General features: G+C 42.5%; 1 protein-coding gene across 5 annotated transcripts in view; it reads left to right on the forward strand.

Annotated features, from left to right (window-relative positions):
- STAT6 (signal transducer and activator of transcription 6) overlaps positions 1-14326 on the forward strand; it is a 732055-nt gene that overhangs the window by 578100 nt on the left and 139629 nt on the right. For all 5 annotated transcript variants that reach the window (XM_078688994.1, XM_078688995.1, XM_078688998.1 and 2 more), the window contains exons 15-16: positions 8675-8821; positions 10383-10446. In XM_078688994.1, coding sequence (XP_078545120.1) covers positions 8675-8821; positions 10383-10446 — 211 coding nt within the window. The remainder of the gene's footprint in view (positions 1-8674; positions 8822-10382; positions 10447-14326) is intronic.

Here is a 14326-nt window from a genome sequence, read left to right on the forward strand (position 1 = left end):
AACATGCGACAAATGGTCTTTAAACATAATAGAATACGGATACTGCATAGAACTTGCAAAACAACCTCCAAGCAAAAGACCAAACAACAAGGTTCATTCGGCAGAAGAACTATCTCATTTGCTCGAAGAATCACAAGAGCTTCTGAACAAAAATGCCGTAGAGAAGGTACCTTACAAGGAAAGGAACAAAAAAGGCGTGTATTCCACTTACTTCCTCATACCAAAGGTGGACGGAACCTTACGACCTATACTAGACTTAAGGTTCCTAAACAAATTCATAAAGACTCAAAAATTCAAAATGACAACCTTACAAGAAGTAATACCTCAGATAAAGGAAGGGGACTACATGGCAACTGTAGAATTAAAGGATGATTACTCAGCACATCCCCATGAATAGCAGACACAAAGGCCTTCTGAAATTTGTGATCAATAAAACACATTACCAATTCACGGTGCTAGCATTTGGACTGAAATCAGCACCAAGAGTCTTCACAAACTGCCTAGCAGCAGCAGTAGCTTCCCATCTAAGAAGGCAAGAGATTCATGTTTATCCATACCTAGATGACTGGTTAGTAGGAGCAAGCTCATACAATATTTGCAAAAAACACATACAGAAGGCCATAGAGACATTGTTCCAACTCGGTTTCTCAATACACTGGGAAAATCATCAATAGAACCAGAACAAGTATAGATATTCGTAGGGGCAGAAATCAACACAATACTAGGAAAGGTATTTCCAAGCACGAAGAGAACATTGGCAATACTGAAGGAGACACATCTATACTACATGGGGCAAGCTCTTACATTGAGGACAGTGGGCAAACTGCTAGGGATGATAGCGTCATGCATTCATCTAGTTCCAAACATTCGGCTACACATGAGACCATTCCAAGAATGGATTCAACAGCAATGGTCACAGGCAACAGGGAGTTGGGAGAATCTAGTGGTTGTCACGCAAACAGTTCATCAAGAGATTGCACGGTGAAGCAGAAAGAACATAGCACAGGGGAGACTTCTCACTCAACCAACTCCAACAGTAACCATTATAACAGATGCTTCTTAGCTAGGGTGGGGAGCGCACATGAACAACCTCAAAGTAAGGGGATTGTGGACACAACAGGATGCGATAAAACACATCAACTTTCTGGAGTTAAAGATGGTGTTCCTAGCCTTAAAAGCCTTTCAGAAACAGCTTTACGGAAAGAGGGTGTTAATCCAAATGGACAATATAACTACCATGTTTTACATCAACAAACAAGGAAGAACACAATCGATAACACTATCAACCTTAGCCCAAGAACTATGGAGATGGGCAATTCCAAGGAACATAGACTTACTAGCAATACATCTTCCAGGGAAGGACAATATAAAAGCAGACAGGCTGAGCAGGCGAGCATCAGCATCCCACGAATAGGAAATGAATCAATCAGAAATCATAAAAATATTCAGAAAATGAGGAACTCCACAAATCAACCTTTTTGCAACACCCCAAAATGCAAAATGCCAACACTTCACATCCAGGCAACTGCGCAAACAGTCCCTAGGGAATGCGCTAAATATAGACATTTGCTTACGCTTTTCCCCCAATACCACTGCTACACAGGGTACTCAACAAGTGCAAGATCTGCCACATGACATTAATACTCATAGCACCTCAGTGTGCCAGACAAACCTGGTTCTCACAGATAATGGAGATGACTCAAGGGGCAATGCACATATTCCCCAACAGAAAGGACCTCTTAACAATGCAGAACGGAAAGGTGCTACACCCAGAACCGAAGAGCCTAAGCCTGGCAGCATGGCTCCTGAGGACTTAGAATTTGCACACCTCAAACTACCAGAGAGCACAATGGCAGTACTCAGAGAAGCGAGAAGACCTACAACAAGGAAGTGTTACACAGCCAAATGGAATCGATTCTGTCAATGGTGCCTTACAGAAAAACCTTCAAGAAGGATCACAAGAGAATCAACAGTACTAAAATACTTAACATATTTACTACAGAATAAACTGAGCTACCCATCTATAAGGGTACACTTAGCAGCAATCGTAGCCTACACAAGGGGAGAAACAGGAAAGAGTTTTTTCACATCCCATGTGGTCAAAAGATTCCTAGAAGGAGCAAAAATAATAGCACCTCCAAGAAAGATGCCACCACCGACATGAAATCTCAATGTAGTGCTAGCTCAAATGATGAAGGCACCATTTGAACCAGTCCACAAAGCAATACTACAAATGCTCACACTAAAGACGGCGTTTTTAGTTGCAATTAGATCACTACGTAGAGTAAGTGAATTACAGGCTCTAACACTGCAAGAGCCCTACTTCCAAATACATAATCACAGAATCGTCATGAGAACTGATCCACAATTTATGCCAAAGGTGGTATCAAAGTTCCTCGTAAACCAAGCAATACAAATACCAAGTTTTTTCAAAAAACCACAGACACAAACAGAAAGGGGATTACACACCCTGGACGCCAGAAGGGCAGTCATGTACTATATAGAAAGAACCAAGGAATACAGGAAAACAAAACAATTCTTTGTATCATTTGACAATAGTTTTCTTGGACGACCAGTCACAAAGAATGCTATTGCAAGATGGATTGCACAAGCCATACAGTTCTGCCACAAACAGGCAAGTCAGACATAACAAGGAGCACCGCACGCTCACTCAACAAAGAAGAAAGGAGCAACAGTAGCTTTTCTAGCAAATACGCCTATTCAAGACATTTGCCAAGCAGCAACATGGTCTTCAGTACACACGTTCACAAAGCACTACTGCGTGGATATTCAAATGAATAAAGAAGCACAAGTAGGACAAAAGGTCTTACAACATATTTTCACTAACCAACGCTCATCTTCCACCCAACCACCACAAAACTAGCAAAACGCTACAAAGTCTACGCACAGCATAGTGAATCCAGAAAAGATTCACGATGCAAAACGTATAGTTTCTTACCTGTCGGTGTAGTTTTTCAGCTTGAAGAATTTTCTGGATTCATTAGCGAACCCATCCTCCTCCGCCAGAAAGATGAGACAAGAGGAAAAAATAAATGAAACAAGACCACAAAAAAAAAGAATCCGAAGATGGCGACCAAAGGTGGGAGCTTCCGCAGGAAGCACGTCGACGTCACAGAAGAACAACAAATAGTGGTATTTCGTGGCCCACCGGCCACGGGGAAAAAAAAGAAGAAATACTATAATTCCGGACCCAACCACTAGATGGCGGAATAATGCACAGCATAGTGGATCCAGAAAATTATTCAAGCTGCAAAACTACACAGACAGGTATGAAACTACAAGTTTCCTCAAGTTCCTAAAGTCAATTCTATGTCGTCCTCCACGGCTTCTTTTTCTGCTTTGTCTTCGGAGGAGGCTTCCCTTGCTGACCCGACTGAGCAGAAGGTGGAGTCCGCTCTGAAGCGTTCTTATGCTGCTTCTCATTTTGTGGTTCGGTTAGCACTTACTCAGCCTATGCCTCACAGGTCCTTATCAAGGATTTCGAGAAGATGTTTGACTGTCTTCAGGATCAGGGGGATCCCACTCCCATCTTGGCACAGATGGAGGTCTTGGCTCAGTTTCTGTCCAATGTGACTTCTGATACCCTGTGGGTCTTCTCGGCTGCCGGGGCAGAGGTAGCTGGTTGGAGGTCTCTTTGGACAAACCCTTGGTGTCTTGACGCTGCTCAGAAGGCTTTGATTCATAAACTCATCAAAACCAAAGGGGATGATGGACGGAGTGTTGAACATTGCAAGCACTCACCCCCAACTGATCTGGGTTTAATCCATCATCATTCTTTCAGCCATGGCCATATGCAAATCAGTCTGACCATGTGCCTCATGGGAACAGTCCAGTTTTGCTTTGTTCACCCTAAGTTGGCAGGGTATGCCCAGACGTGGATCCTTTGCTCTTTTTGCCACTGGATTCAAGCTAGCCTGGCTGATGATGGCTTATTAGCCAGAAACCGGTCCCAGGATGCTTGTTTCCAGCCAAGGGAAGACATGGCTTGGCAGTTCGGGCTGAACTGTTCCCATGAGTCACAGGGTCAGACTGTTTGCTACTAAGCTGCCCAGGGTCCATTTTCCTAGAGGTCAGGGGGCGATAGCAGCTGGCCAGTCATGAAGGACGCTTAATATCCCATGGGAAAAATGTGGGAAAGTGGTCCGACCAGGAGACCGGCAACGGCTTCACAACTAAAATGGGGAAATTTGAGTAGATGGTGTCCAAAGTGTGCCCTCCTTGATAGGTAGGATACCTGACCCATTGGGAGAGCTGGACCAAGTGAAGGGAGTCAAGAAAAGCAGCGGAGTCGGTCGACTCCGTGTGGTCAAGGTGGAGATTGACATCCCCAAGGAGCACATAGTTCGAAAAACGCAATGCTCGCTCTGCCAGCGCGTCCCCGCAAGTTTCCAGAAAGACACTGGCTGGTCCAGGCTGCCGATATATCAGGGACCACCCCCCCAAGAGTGAAATGAACAGAAAGTTGTAGGCTAAAATCCAGGACCTCACAGTCACCCCAGAGAGTGAATGTTTCACTATGAAGGGTCCAGCATTCCCTGTACAGAAGAGCCAAACCACCACCTCTGCCTACTGGGCGATCCACCTGATGAACTTTAAAGCCAACAGGTGTGGCCAAGGCCACGATGGGGTTTGAAAGGCATCAAGCCAGGTCTCAGTAATGAACAATAGATCTAAAAGATTGTCCAAGACCACGTCTGCAACATCTACATAGTGCTTCCTCAGTGATCTGGCATTGATAAGGCAGGTACTGATGCTCCCAAGCATGAATGAATCAGCAGACATGTTATTCAGAGAGAGCTCCGGTGTAAATATTTACCCTCAATCCACGCATACAGAATCACTTGTAAGAAGTACAGAGTTGTCGCTATGTGACGGGCATGACAGAGGTCTGAGGGATTTTAAGAACTCACTCGATAACTTGGTGTTATTTCTGGTCCCTGATTCAGGGCAGTATGACTCGCCTTGAGCGCTGACTTAGCGCTGAGGGGTGCAATGGGCTTGCCTTAGGCGCGCCCGCTGCGCGCTCAAATGGAGGCCATTTGAAAAGGGTATGGCTGATACCGGCCTGCAGCGTGCAACGACTGGAACGCTGACTGTGATCAGCGCGAGTCACGTCCAAGATGGCCGCAAACCGGCAGTAGCCTCCCAAAAGTGCAAATAAAGTTGCGTGGAGTATAACACACTCCAAGTGAAGTTAAAAAGAGATAACACACAAAAGTATAATAATTTCTGCGGTTAAAAAATAGCAGCTATATTCTTGCAGTATTTATAGAAAACATTTCCCCCAATTCCCCATGCTGTAACAAGCTGAGTAAACACTTTTACAATAATCCGATTCAAATAGGTGAGCAAGTTAACCTTTCCAAAGCCTTATATTACTCAAAATACAATCAAGCAAGCAGGCAGTGCTATCAGGAATTCAAAGCCTGGCACAGAAAGGAACAGTATTACCAGTTCCACCAGTGCAGAGAGGCTGCGGCTTCTACTCTGTAATCTTCTTAGTGACAGCACCAGATGAAAAATACTGGCTGATGTTGAATTTGAAAGCAATGAAAACATTTGTCCTTTACACAACATTCAGGATCCTAAATTTACAGGGCATAAAAACTCTTCTTTCAAAGGGAGATTTTATGGCAACTTTGGACTTGCAGGACGCGTACTTTCATTTACCGATACATCCTTGCAGTCAACAATACCTAAGGTTTGAGGTACAACAATATCATTATCATTACAGAGCCCTGCCATTCGGCCTCTCATCATATCTGAAATTATTTACCAAGGTACTGGCACAAGTTGTTGCCTATCTCCAATTACAGGACATACACATTTTTCCCTACTTAGATGACTGACTTATTTGTGGTTCTTCTTTCTTTAAGGCTCAGTCCAGCATCGAAACAGTGTGTATGGCTCTGCAGTCTCTGCAATTGTTGGCAATACTTCAAAATCAAGCCCCACAGACTACAAGGAAGAAGACCTTCACATATGAGGTGCCTCAAGACAGAGACAGGAATGTTTCCTGACAGACTTCAGGACAGTCAATCTACAGCAACAGTTGGCAAATTCCTATGGTTACCCAAAGCAATCATGAGCATGTGGTTGAGAGTCCAGGGTTTACCCTCTGCACCATCAATGGTAGCTCCATGGACCCGACATCATTTGAATCCTCTGTACTACCACCTACTCAGGCACTGGTCTCCCGTGACACAGAGTTACGAGAAGTTAATTCCTGCCACAAAAGAAATATCGAGCAAGCTATACATTGCTTTCCAACATCGAGCATCTGTCTCGTTTCACCTTAGTATGAAGGCATTCAGGTTGGTGGTAGATTGGTTTGGTATGCTGTGGCTGGATGTTTTCGCATCCGAGGCCAATGCTTTGCTACCCTAGTACTGTTTGGACCGATGGTACCCGGATTTGTAGACAGTTGATGCCCTCTCAATTCAGTGGCCGAAATGGTTGCTTTATGCTTTCAATCCAGTACAATTAATCGAAAAAGTGTTGCGGAATATCCAAGCAGAGAACGTGGAAGTTACTGTGATAGCACCATTCTGGCCACAATGGCCATGGTTTCCCTGAGGCTCTCAATAGTTTAAGCCTTATAAACTCCTACACAAATCTCCATTCCTAACACAGAAGCAATTGTTCAATTTTTGTCTAACGGCTTGGAAATTGAGAATGCGGCTTTAAAAAATCTAGGGTGATCAACGGAGGTAGCCCTTGATATTCAAGACTCAGGGAAGGCATCTACACTCAAGGCATATTCGAAACATTGGTTAAATGTTGTGAAATGGTGCACAGCTAAAGCCTTAGATCCTAAAAATTGTGATCAGTTTCAAATTTTGGGATTCCTTAGGGATGGATTCCTTCTGAGTTTAGCTCCTGCGACATTGCCAGCCCAGTTACCATTAAAGCCTTTAGGAAGCTTTGTCATATATCTTGTAGATTATCCCTTTAGTAACAAAATTGTTAAAAAGTTTCTGGTTGAGAAACCCAGTTGTCCCAAATCTGTTTGCGAGTGGGAATTGTCAGTTGTGTTGAAATGTTTACAAGAGCCCCGGTTTGAACCATTGAAGTCAGTCAATTTCTCATGGGCATCGTCAAAACTTGCCATTTCGATTCCAATCATTTCGCCAGACGATTGGGTGGAATTTTCTCATTAGTTATTATTTACCCATATTTAAAATTCTTACCTGACAGGGTAGGTCTTATGCCAGATCCAAAATGTAGGCCCAAAATACATAAGAAATTCCATCTTTCACAGGAAGTATTACCAGTCACCACCATGGAGCCTTCAGACCACCTTCCAGTTACACTGGATGTTAAAAGAGCTCTCTAAATCAATATAGGAAGAACAAAAGATTTTAGAGAGGCGAGGGCTCTTTTGATATACTATGGAGTAGTTAAGTAAGGGAATGAAGTATCAACTTCCGCAACAGGCATATGGGTTAGACGCGCTTTATCGCAAGCCTACTTGTCTGCAGGAGTCGAACTGCCACACTCAATCCAAGACGGATCAAAAAGAGCAGTTGCCACTTCATGGGCACAGTTAGTGAGAATTTCACTACAAGAGATTTGCAGGGGTGCTACATGGTCCACTCCAAACACGTTCATACCCCATTATCGTTTGGATTTGGGGAAAGATGAGTCTGTTAATTGTGCTTGAGGTATTCTTGAGGCTGCGATAAAGTAATTGTAAGTATTATTAAATAACCTTATGGCATTAATGGAGATTGTGGTGTGATTTCTGCTTTTGTATATCCTCAATCAGTATCGACCGGGAGGAGGGTATTTACGAGGGGGCAATGATTCTTTAATTACCAGTAAACTTCATTACCCTGAGTTACAATGCTCTGAGTCCGACCCTCCCAAATTCATGGCACTCGCAATATGAAAAAGCTTGTAAGAGACAGGAAGCCATGAAGGAGGGAGGGGCTATCAATATGCTTAAATAAAAATAGATAAAGGACTATGGGGAGATGGGACCACATTAGTCAGTAACAACTGGGACAAGTAGCACTGTAACTCGGGGTAACAAAGTTTACCGGTAAGTAATTCATTCATTATTGCCAGGGGTTCCGAGCATGCAGGGGGAGCTGCAATTTTGTGGAGATCAAAATAAAATATAGCACGGAATAACAGTGCCATATTTCAAAAGATATTTTAAAGGAATATCGAAATAATATATTTACATGTTTGACAACAAGGTGTAAAAAATATAACATTTTCGAAGTAAAATGACACCTGGCCAAATAACACAGCAAAAACAAATATTTACAGCAGGGTCTGTGAGTGGCCTTTACTAGTGAACACTGTGTACCTTCAATCCCATTAAGAGATTCAAGTACAAACCCTCTAGTGCCAGACCTTGGGTGGCAAGTTTTAAGTGTGGCATTTACAAAAATAAGATTATATTCACATTAAATTAATTTTAGTGAAAACCAATAGATATTGAAATTAATTTTGGTATTTATTACATATAGAGTTAGCTGTATCAAATGAGCAGATGTTTTTATTTAGAGCATAGTGATTTGTCAGTGTTTGCTTAACGTTATCAAAATGATTGATCCTTACCGGTCTCTGAGATAGCCCGCTCACATCAATGTCCATTTAAAATGTTTCTCTTCGTCATCATGTCCTCATCTATCACCGCCAGGCGCTCCCCAGATCCAGAATATCCAACCATTCACTGCCCATGACTTGGGCATCCGCACACTGGGCGATCGCATCCGGGATTTGACACAACTGAAGTATTTGTACAAACAGAAGCCGAAAGATGAAGCCTTCCAGAAACACTACACAAGTGAGTATGCCGGCGTGTGTCATCATACATTGTGAGAACACCATTCGCTTCTCACTGTCCAATAGGAAAACACTGTTCTCTGCTGATCACCATGCTTCTGTGGCATCAATTTTCGTTCAGTATGCACAAATCAAACTTAGAGTTACCCTTCAGATGTTCACCCTGACTAAGCAGCCAAGATGCCCAGTTCCAATGAAATTATGTGGCAGTTGAAGACCAAATTATGTGGCGGGCTGACTAAGTTATGTATCAAGCAAAGGCAAATTATGTGGCATCACAAATTGCATTCTGGAGGGACACATATCTTGCTGTTTTGTCATTGTATCACACATTGATACAAAATAGCTCCCAAAAATATGCAAAATACAAAGATTTCTTAAAAAAGACAAGTATGGACACCCACCATAACCTATTGAAAATGATATTCCCCAACATGTAATGTTTTTGAATCTTAGGAAGGCTCAGGAACATTAACATATGAATACCATCCATTGCTAACGCTAATAGTAAAATAGAGAGTGTTACACCTAAATGTGCACAAGTAAGCTTGATTTCTGTTGTGTGCAGCATTGTTGGTGTGCTTAGCAGAAACTAAGACTACCAGCACACCTTTCTTGTAATAAAAGCTTTTGCCTCTTTTATTGTGCTGATACCTGTTGTGTTGGGAGACTATTTTTGATGTGTAGGTTTACTCTCTCTATATATTATGGGCCTTTAGAAGCACCCCATTCCTTTAAGCAGGTGTTATGCAGATGTGTATTTTACATTTTGTGCACCCAAAGAAAGTGTCTCGCTAGGCACAGTAATATTTAGGATATCATACCTTAAAAAGGGAAATAACGTGTGTGGATTGTCTGTGCTCTGCATGCCCTCTTGAACTAACAGCAGCTTCAGTAATTGCTTTTATCGGCCCCATCAGAATTAGGTGGCCACTCGTATTGACAGCCATAGAGCTACTGCTCTGTTCTTATCTGCATTATGAGGAAAAGGTGTAAGTACAGTGGCAGGATAAAGATGGGCAGGAAGTAATCACTCATATAAACCCAGGAGTCCAGGCCAAACTAGATCTATTGTCTACAGATGATGGTGTGAAGAAATCTTATTCAGAAAAAGTATAAGTGCAGATTGTAACTGTTTATCATCTTTTCTTTCCGTTTTATGATCATTCCCTCTCCTTTGCTTCCCATGCTCTTCTTTCTTCTCCTGCAAATTCACCTTTTTTGTCACATGCTGCCTTTACTCTATTGCTCTCCCACTCCTCCCTAACTCTTATTACCATCTGTTTTCTCTGATCGCCTTCCTCTTTTTACACCCTGTTGATCTAAATACTTCTGCTGGGTGTCTGCTCTATCTTTCTATCTTTGACTATCTGCATCTGCAATTTTTTCTCACCCTTCCTGCTTTTGATTTTCTTCTATTTTCTTCTATTTCCACCTTTCTTTTCTTTCCCCTCTTTGCTTGATTCTCTTTTCATCTCCCTATGCTTCTGTGTTAATTTCTTTCTGTTGCTTGCTCTTTTCCTATCTCCCTTCTATTTGCTCTCCCACCCTCTTAACCTTAGAAGTACAACCTACAACGAAGTCGGATGGATACACGCCAGCATCAATCAGGATGGAAGTCAGCAAGTATGTACTAAACATTTTACTTAAAATGTAAGAGATGGAATGACTGCAGCTACACCCTCCATATTAAAGCCAGTAATATTCTGAAAGAGACATCTAATTGCAGATAATTTACCTCAGACTATTCTCCAGGCGCTAGGCTGGATCTGGAAATTTTTTAACAGTGCCTCTGCTCGTTATGTGGCCCGACAGATCCATGTCTTCACGTGGAGGTGGTGCAAGCTCTCTTCCAAGAATGAGAAGAACCTTAGTGTGATCTATTCGCCACCGCAGAGAACACGCAGTGTAAGCACTACTGCATGTTGGATTTTCCAAAGTAGATCTCACTCGGAGAGGCATTCTGCTTAGAGCGTACCTCGGGACTCCTGTACGACATCCTGTCGATACCACTCCGGCCCCAAGTTCTAAAAAAAAAGGATCAACTGGGCCCAAGTCATCCTATTGGTTCCAGACTGGGCACAGAGAGTGCGGTTTCCCGAACTCCTGGACATGAGAATCTGCACTCCGATCAGACTGCCTGTTAGTGAGGATCTCCTGTTGCAGCAGCAGTGCAGGGTCCTGCATACAAACTTGTGCATGCTCCATCTTCATGCTTGGAGATTATCCAGTGAAACCTGGGTGTTTTCAATCTTTCTCCCGAGATAGTTGATATCATTCTGACACCCAGGCACCCCTCAACGAAGTCTGTAGACGCTTGCCTTTGGGAAAAGTTTGTGACAGCCAAGCATGCTGATCCACTTCATCCTAAACTGTCTGAGCTGTTAATGTTTGTATTGCCATTGACCCAGCAAAGCGTAGCTCTGGGCACTGTTCAGGGGTATTTGTCTGGTATCTCGACTTTTCTTTTTTTTTAATTAAATATCTTTATTTGGTTTTCCCCAACAGTTAACCACTCTCCCAGCCCCACCCCCCAACCCTCCAGGTCAGACAAGCGAAAATACATTTACATACTTGTATATTCTCATAATTTCATCATTTATCATTTCATAAACAATTTACATTTTACATTACATTACCCCCAGCAGTAAGTCATACTAAAAATAAAAAAATGCCATACAGTGAAATATTCTTCATCATAGATCACTAGGTATTGCTTTGGGATTGACACCAATCAGTTAAAGGAGACCAGATTCTCAGCCCCCTTTTACGCCTTTTCCTACCTTTCCTTTTGTAGATAGCAGCTTCCAGATTAAAGATTGCTAGTAGCCTAGCTAGCCACTGATGAAGGACGGTGCAATAGGATCCAACCAAGCCGACGTAATACAAATTCTTAACCCTGCCATAGCAATAAAAATGAGTTAATGCCCAGTTCTGGGAGTGCTTGGATCTGTCGCCCCTAACAGGATAAATTCGTTAGACAGAGTTATATCTCTTTTTAATACGGCGGACAGGAATTCCTCAATGTCGTATTTTAAAGAAATGAATCCATCACACGTAGAGAAGAAATGTACACAATCGGCATTGAATAACTTACATCAAGGGCAGCATGTCCCCTTGCCACCCCTCATTTGGCAATTGTATCTGGAGTGATGTATAGCAAAAAGCATGTTTTATAGAACTGTGCTTGGAGTTTTGTGTACATAAGAATTGTTTGAGACATTGAGTACGCATTGTTAAATTCATCCAAAGTTATACCGATTTTCCCCTGCCACTTCTGGGCAGTTTTCTCCAGATCATCCGGAAACATAATTTTTACTTTGCTGTCGTAGCCGGATCAGTCCTCCTAATTTGAGTCACCTGTTGTGATTCGTTTTTTGAAAGGTTTGCAACATGTTTCCACCTTTCCATTTGACTATTCCCCAGTGAGACGTGAATTTTGTATTAAACTATCAGATTAGTTCTTCTTTTGAACCCATGCACAGCTGTCGTCATAGACTTCAGACTCTTAAGACGGTATTCCTCATTGCCTTTACGCCAGCACGGAGGGTGAACGAGCTACAGGATCTTTCCATTAATGCGCTGTATACCAGCTTCCACCTGAACAAACTGGATCTTCTGACTTGTGTTTCCTTTCTTTAGAAAGTAGTGACCCCCCCCCCTTTCACATCAGTCTGTCAGTCCATCACCCTCCAGTCATTCTTTGCTCCCCCTCTCCTCTCTAAGGACGAGGAGAGTCTCCATCACTTGTATCCAAAGAGAGGGCTTATTTTTTATATTGATTGCACCAATGAACACAGGCTGGTCAATCATCTTTTCAATGGATTCAGTGGAGAAAATAAGGGAAAGGCAGTGCAGCAAAGGAACTTCTCTCAATGGATTGTACTTTGAAATACAATCTGCTACATATTAGTGAAAATGTAGCCACCAGTGCCAAGGCTGTTACTACTGTGTTGGCATGCAAGGTGTTTATCCTGGACATATGCCAGGCCGCTCGTGGGTGTGGTCCGATATGTTCACAAAGTACTATTGTCTGAACAGTCAGGTCTGTCGACATGGGCATTTTGCCTGCTTGATCCTGCAAGACTTTTTTGATCGGAGTCAGTTCGCAGTCCCTCCTCCAGGAGGTTATTGCTATGGTACATATTTGAAGGTAACAAATCTGCGCTTAGAAGAACAAGTTACGTACCTTTGGTAACACCTTTTCTGGTAGAGGCTTTATTTAACCATAGATACCTTACCAGCCCTCCTTCCTCCCCGCTCTGCGAACTGGGCTGTTTCTTCTTCTTAGATTTTGCACAGTGGTCATAACCATTCTGACGAGGCTCATGTCTGTGAGTGCAGAATATGTCACAAAAGAAACTGAGGTCAGCGGGCAGGGGTGGCGCCTATATAGGCACCGGTCACATTTAGCACGGACCACATTAATGCCGAGCTGATGGCTTCACCTATTTCCACTCAGAGGTACTGCTCAAGAGTTTCCCAATCGAGTTTGATGCCTGGGGAATATTCTAAGGTAAGCAATCTGTGGTTAGCTAGAGTTTCTACAGAAAAGCTATTACTGAAGGTAAATAACTTGTTCTACTCTCCATATTTTATGAATTTGTTTGCTTGTCATTAAGTTCAACTTTTCTGTTAGTAACATTGCACTCAAGAACAAACATCTAGTACCTCAGCATTCAGTTTATTCGCACAAGTAGCTCTGCCTCAGGATTAATTATTTTGCATTGCTTATTATAATCTGTATTTGGCTTGAACCTCTTGGAACTATCTGTTTCAGCAATATAAACAAGGTATCTGGGCCTCAGCAAGTCTCTTACTGTCCCTGTTAGTTGCAAGTGAGTAGAACTTACAGGGATGGACTCTTAATAATATTGTTTTTGAGCTATCTTTATGAAGTAATTCTCAAAAGTTCCTTTAATATCACTTAACTCGAGCATGTATGCAAACCAGCTGGCAAGATTAATGCCTAAAACACTCCATTAGATCCATTCACAGCCTACACAATAAAAGACTGATTTGCGACACTTTCCCCAAAGAGTTCAAATATCATAAATGCCTTTGGTCAACAAAGAGTTCTGGGGCTCTGAAAGGGGAACAACGTTTACAACGCAGTCATCACATCACATCGCACTACATTTACAACGCAGTCATTACATTACAACATCCTTTACAATGCACGTCATTACAACATAGCCATTACATTGCATGTCACTACAACGCATGACACTACAATGCATGTCACTGCAACGCAGGCATTACATTGCATGCCATTATAACGCATACCATTACAACGCATAGTACCCCTACACTATCCAACAGTTACCCTACTGTTGCACCCCCTGGAGTTAGAATAGTAATTTTTACCCCTTCACTGTCCAACATTTACCTTAAATGCAATGTAATGGTGTGCATTGTATGGTATGCGTTGTAAAGGTATAATGCGATTGAATGGAATGCGTTGTAAATGTAGTTTAAAAAAATGTGTTGTAATGGCATGCAATGT

Source organism: Lissotriton helveticus, chromosome 1_1 (genome assembly GCF_964261635.1).
Source record: "Lissotriton helveticus chromosome 1_1, aLisHel1.1, whole genome shotgun sequence".
Classification (NCBI taxonomy): domain Eukaryota; kingdom Metazoa; phylum Chordata; class Amphibia; order Caudata; family Salamandridae; genus Lissotriton; species Lissotriton helveticus.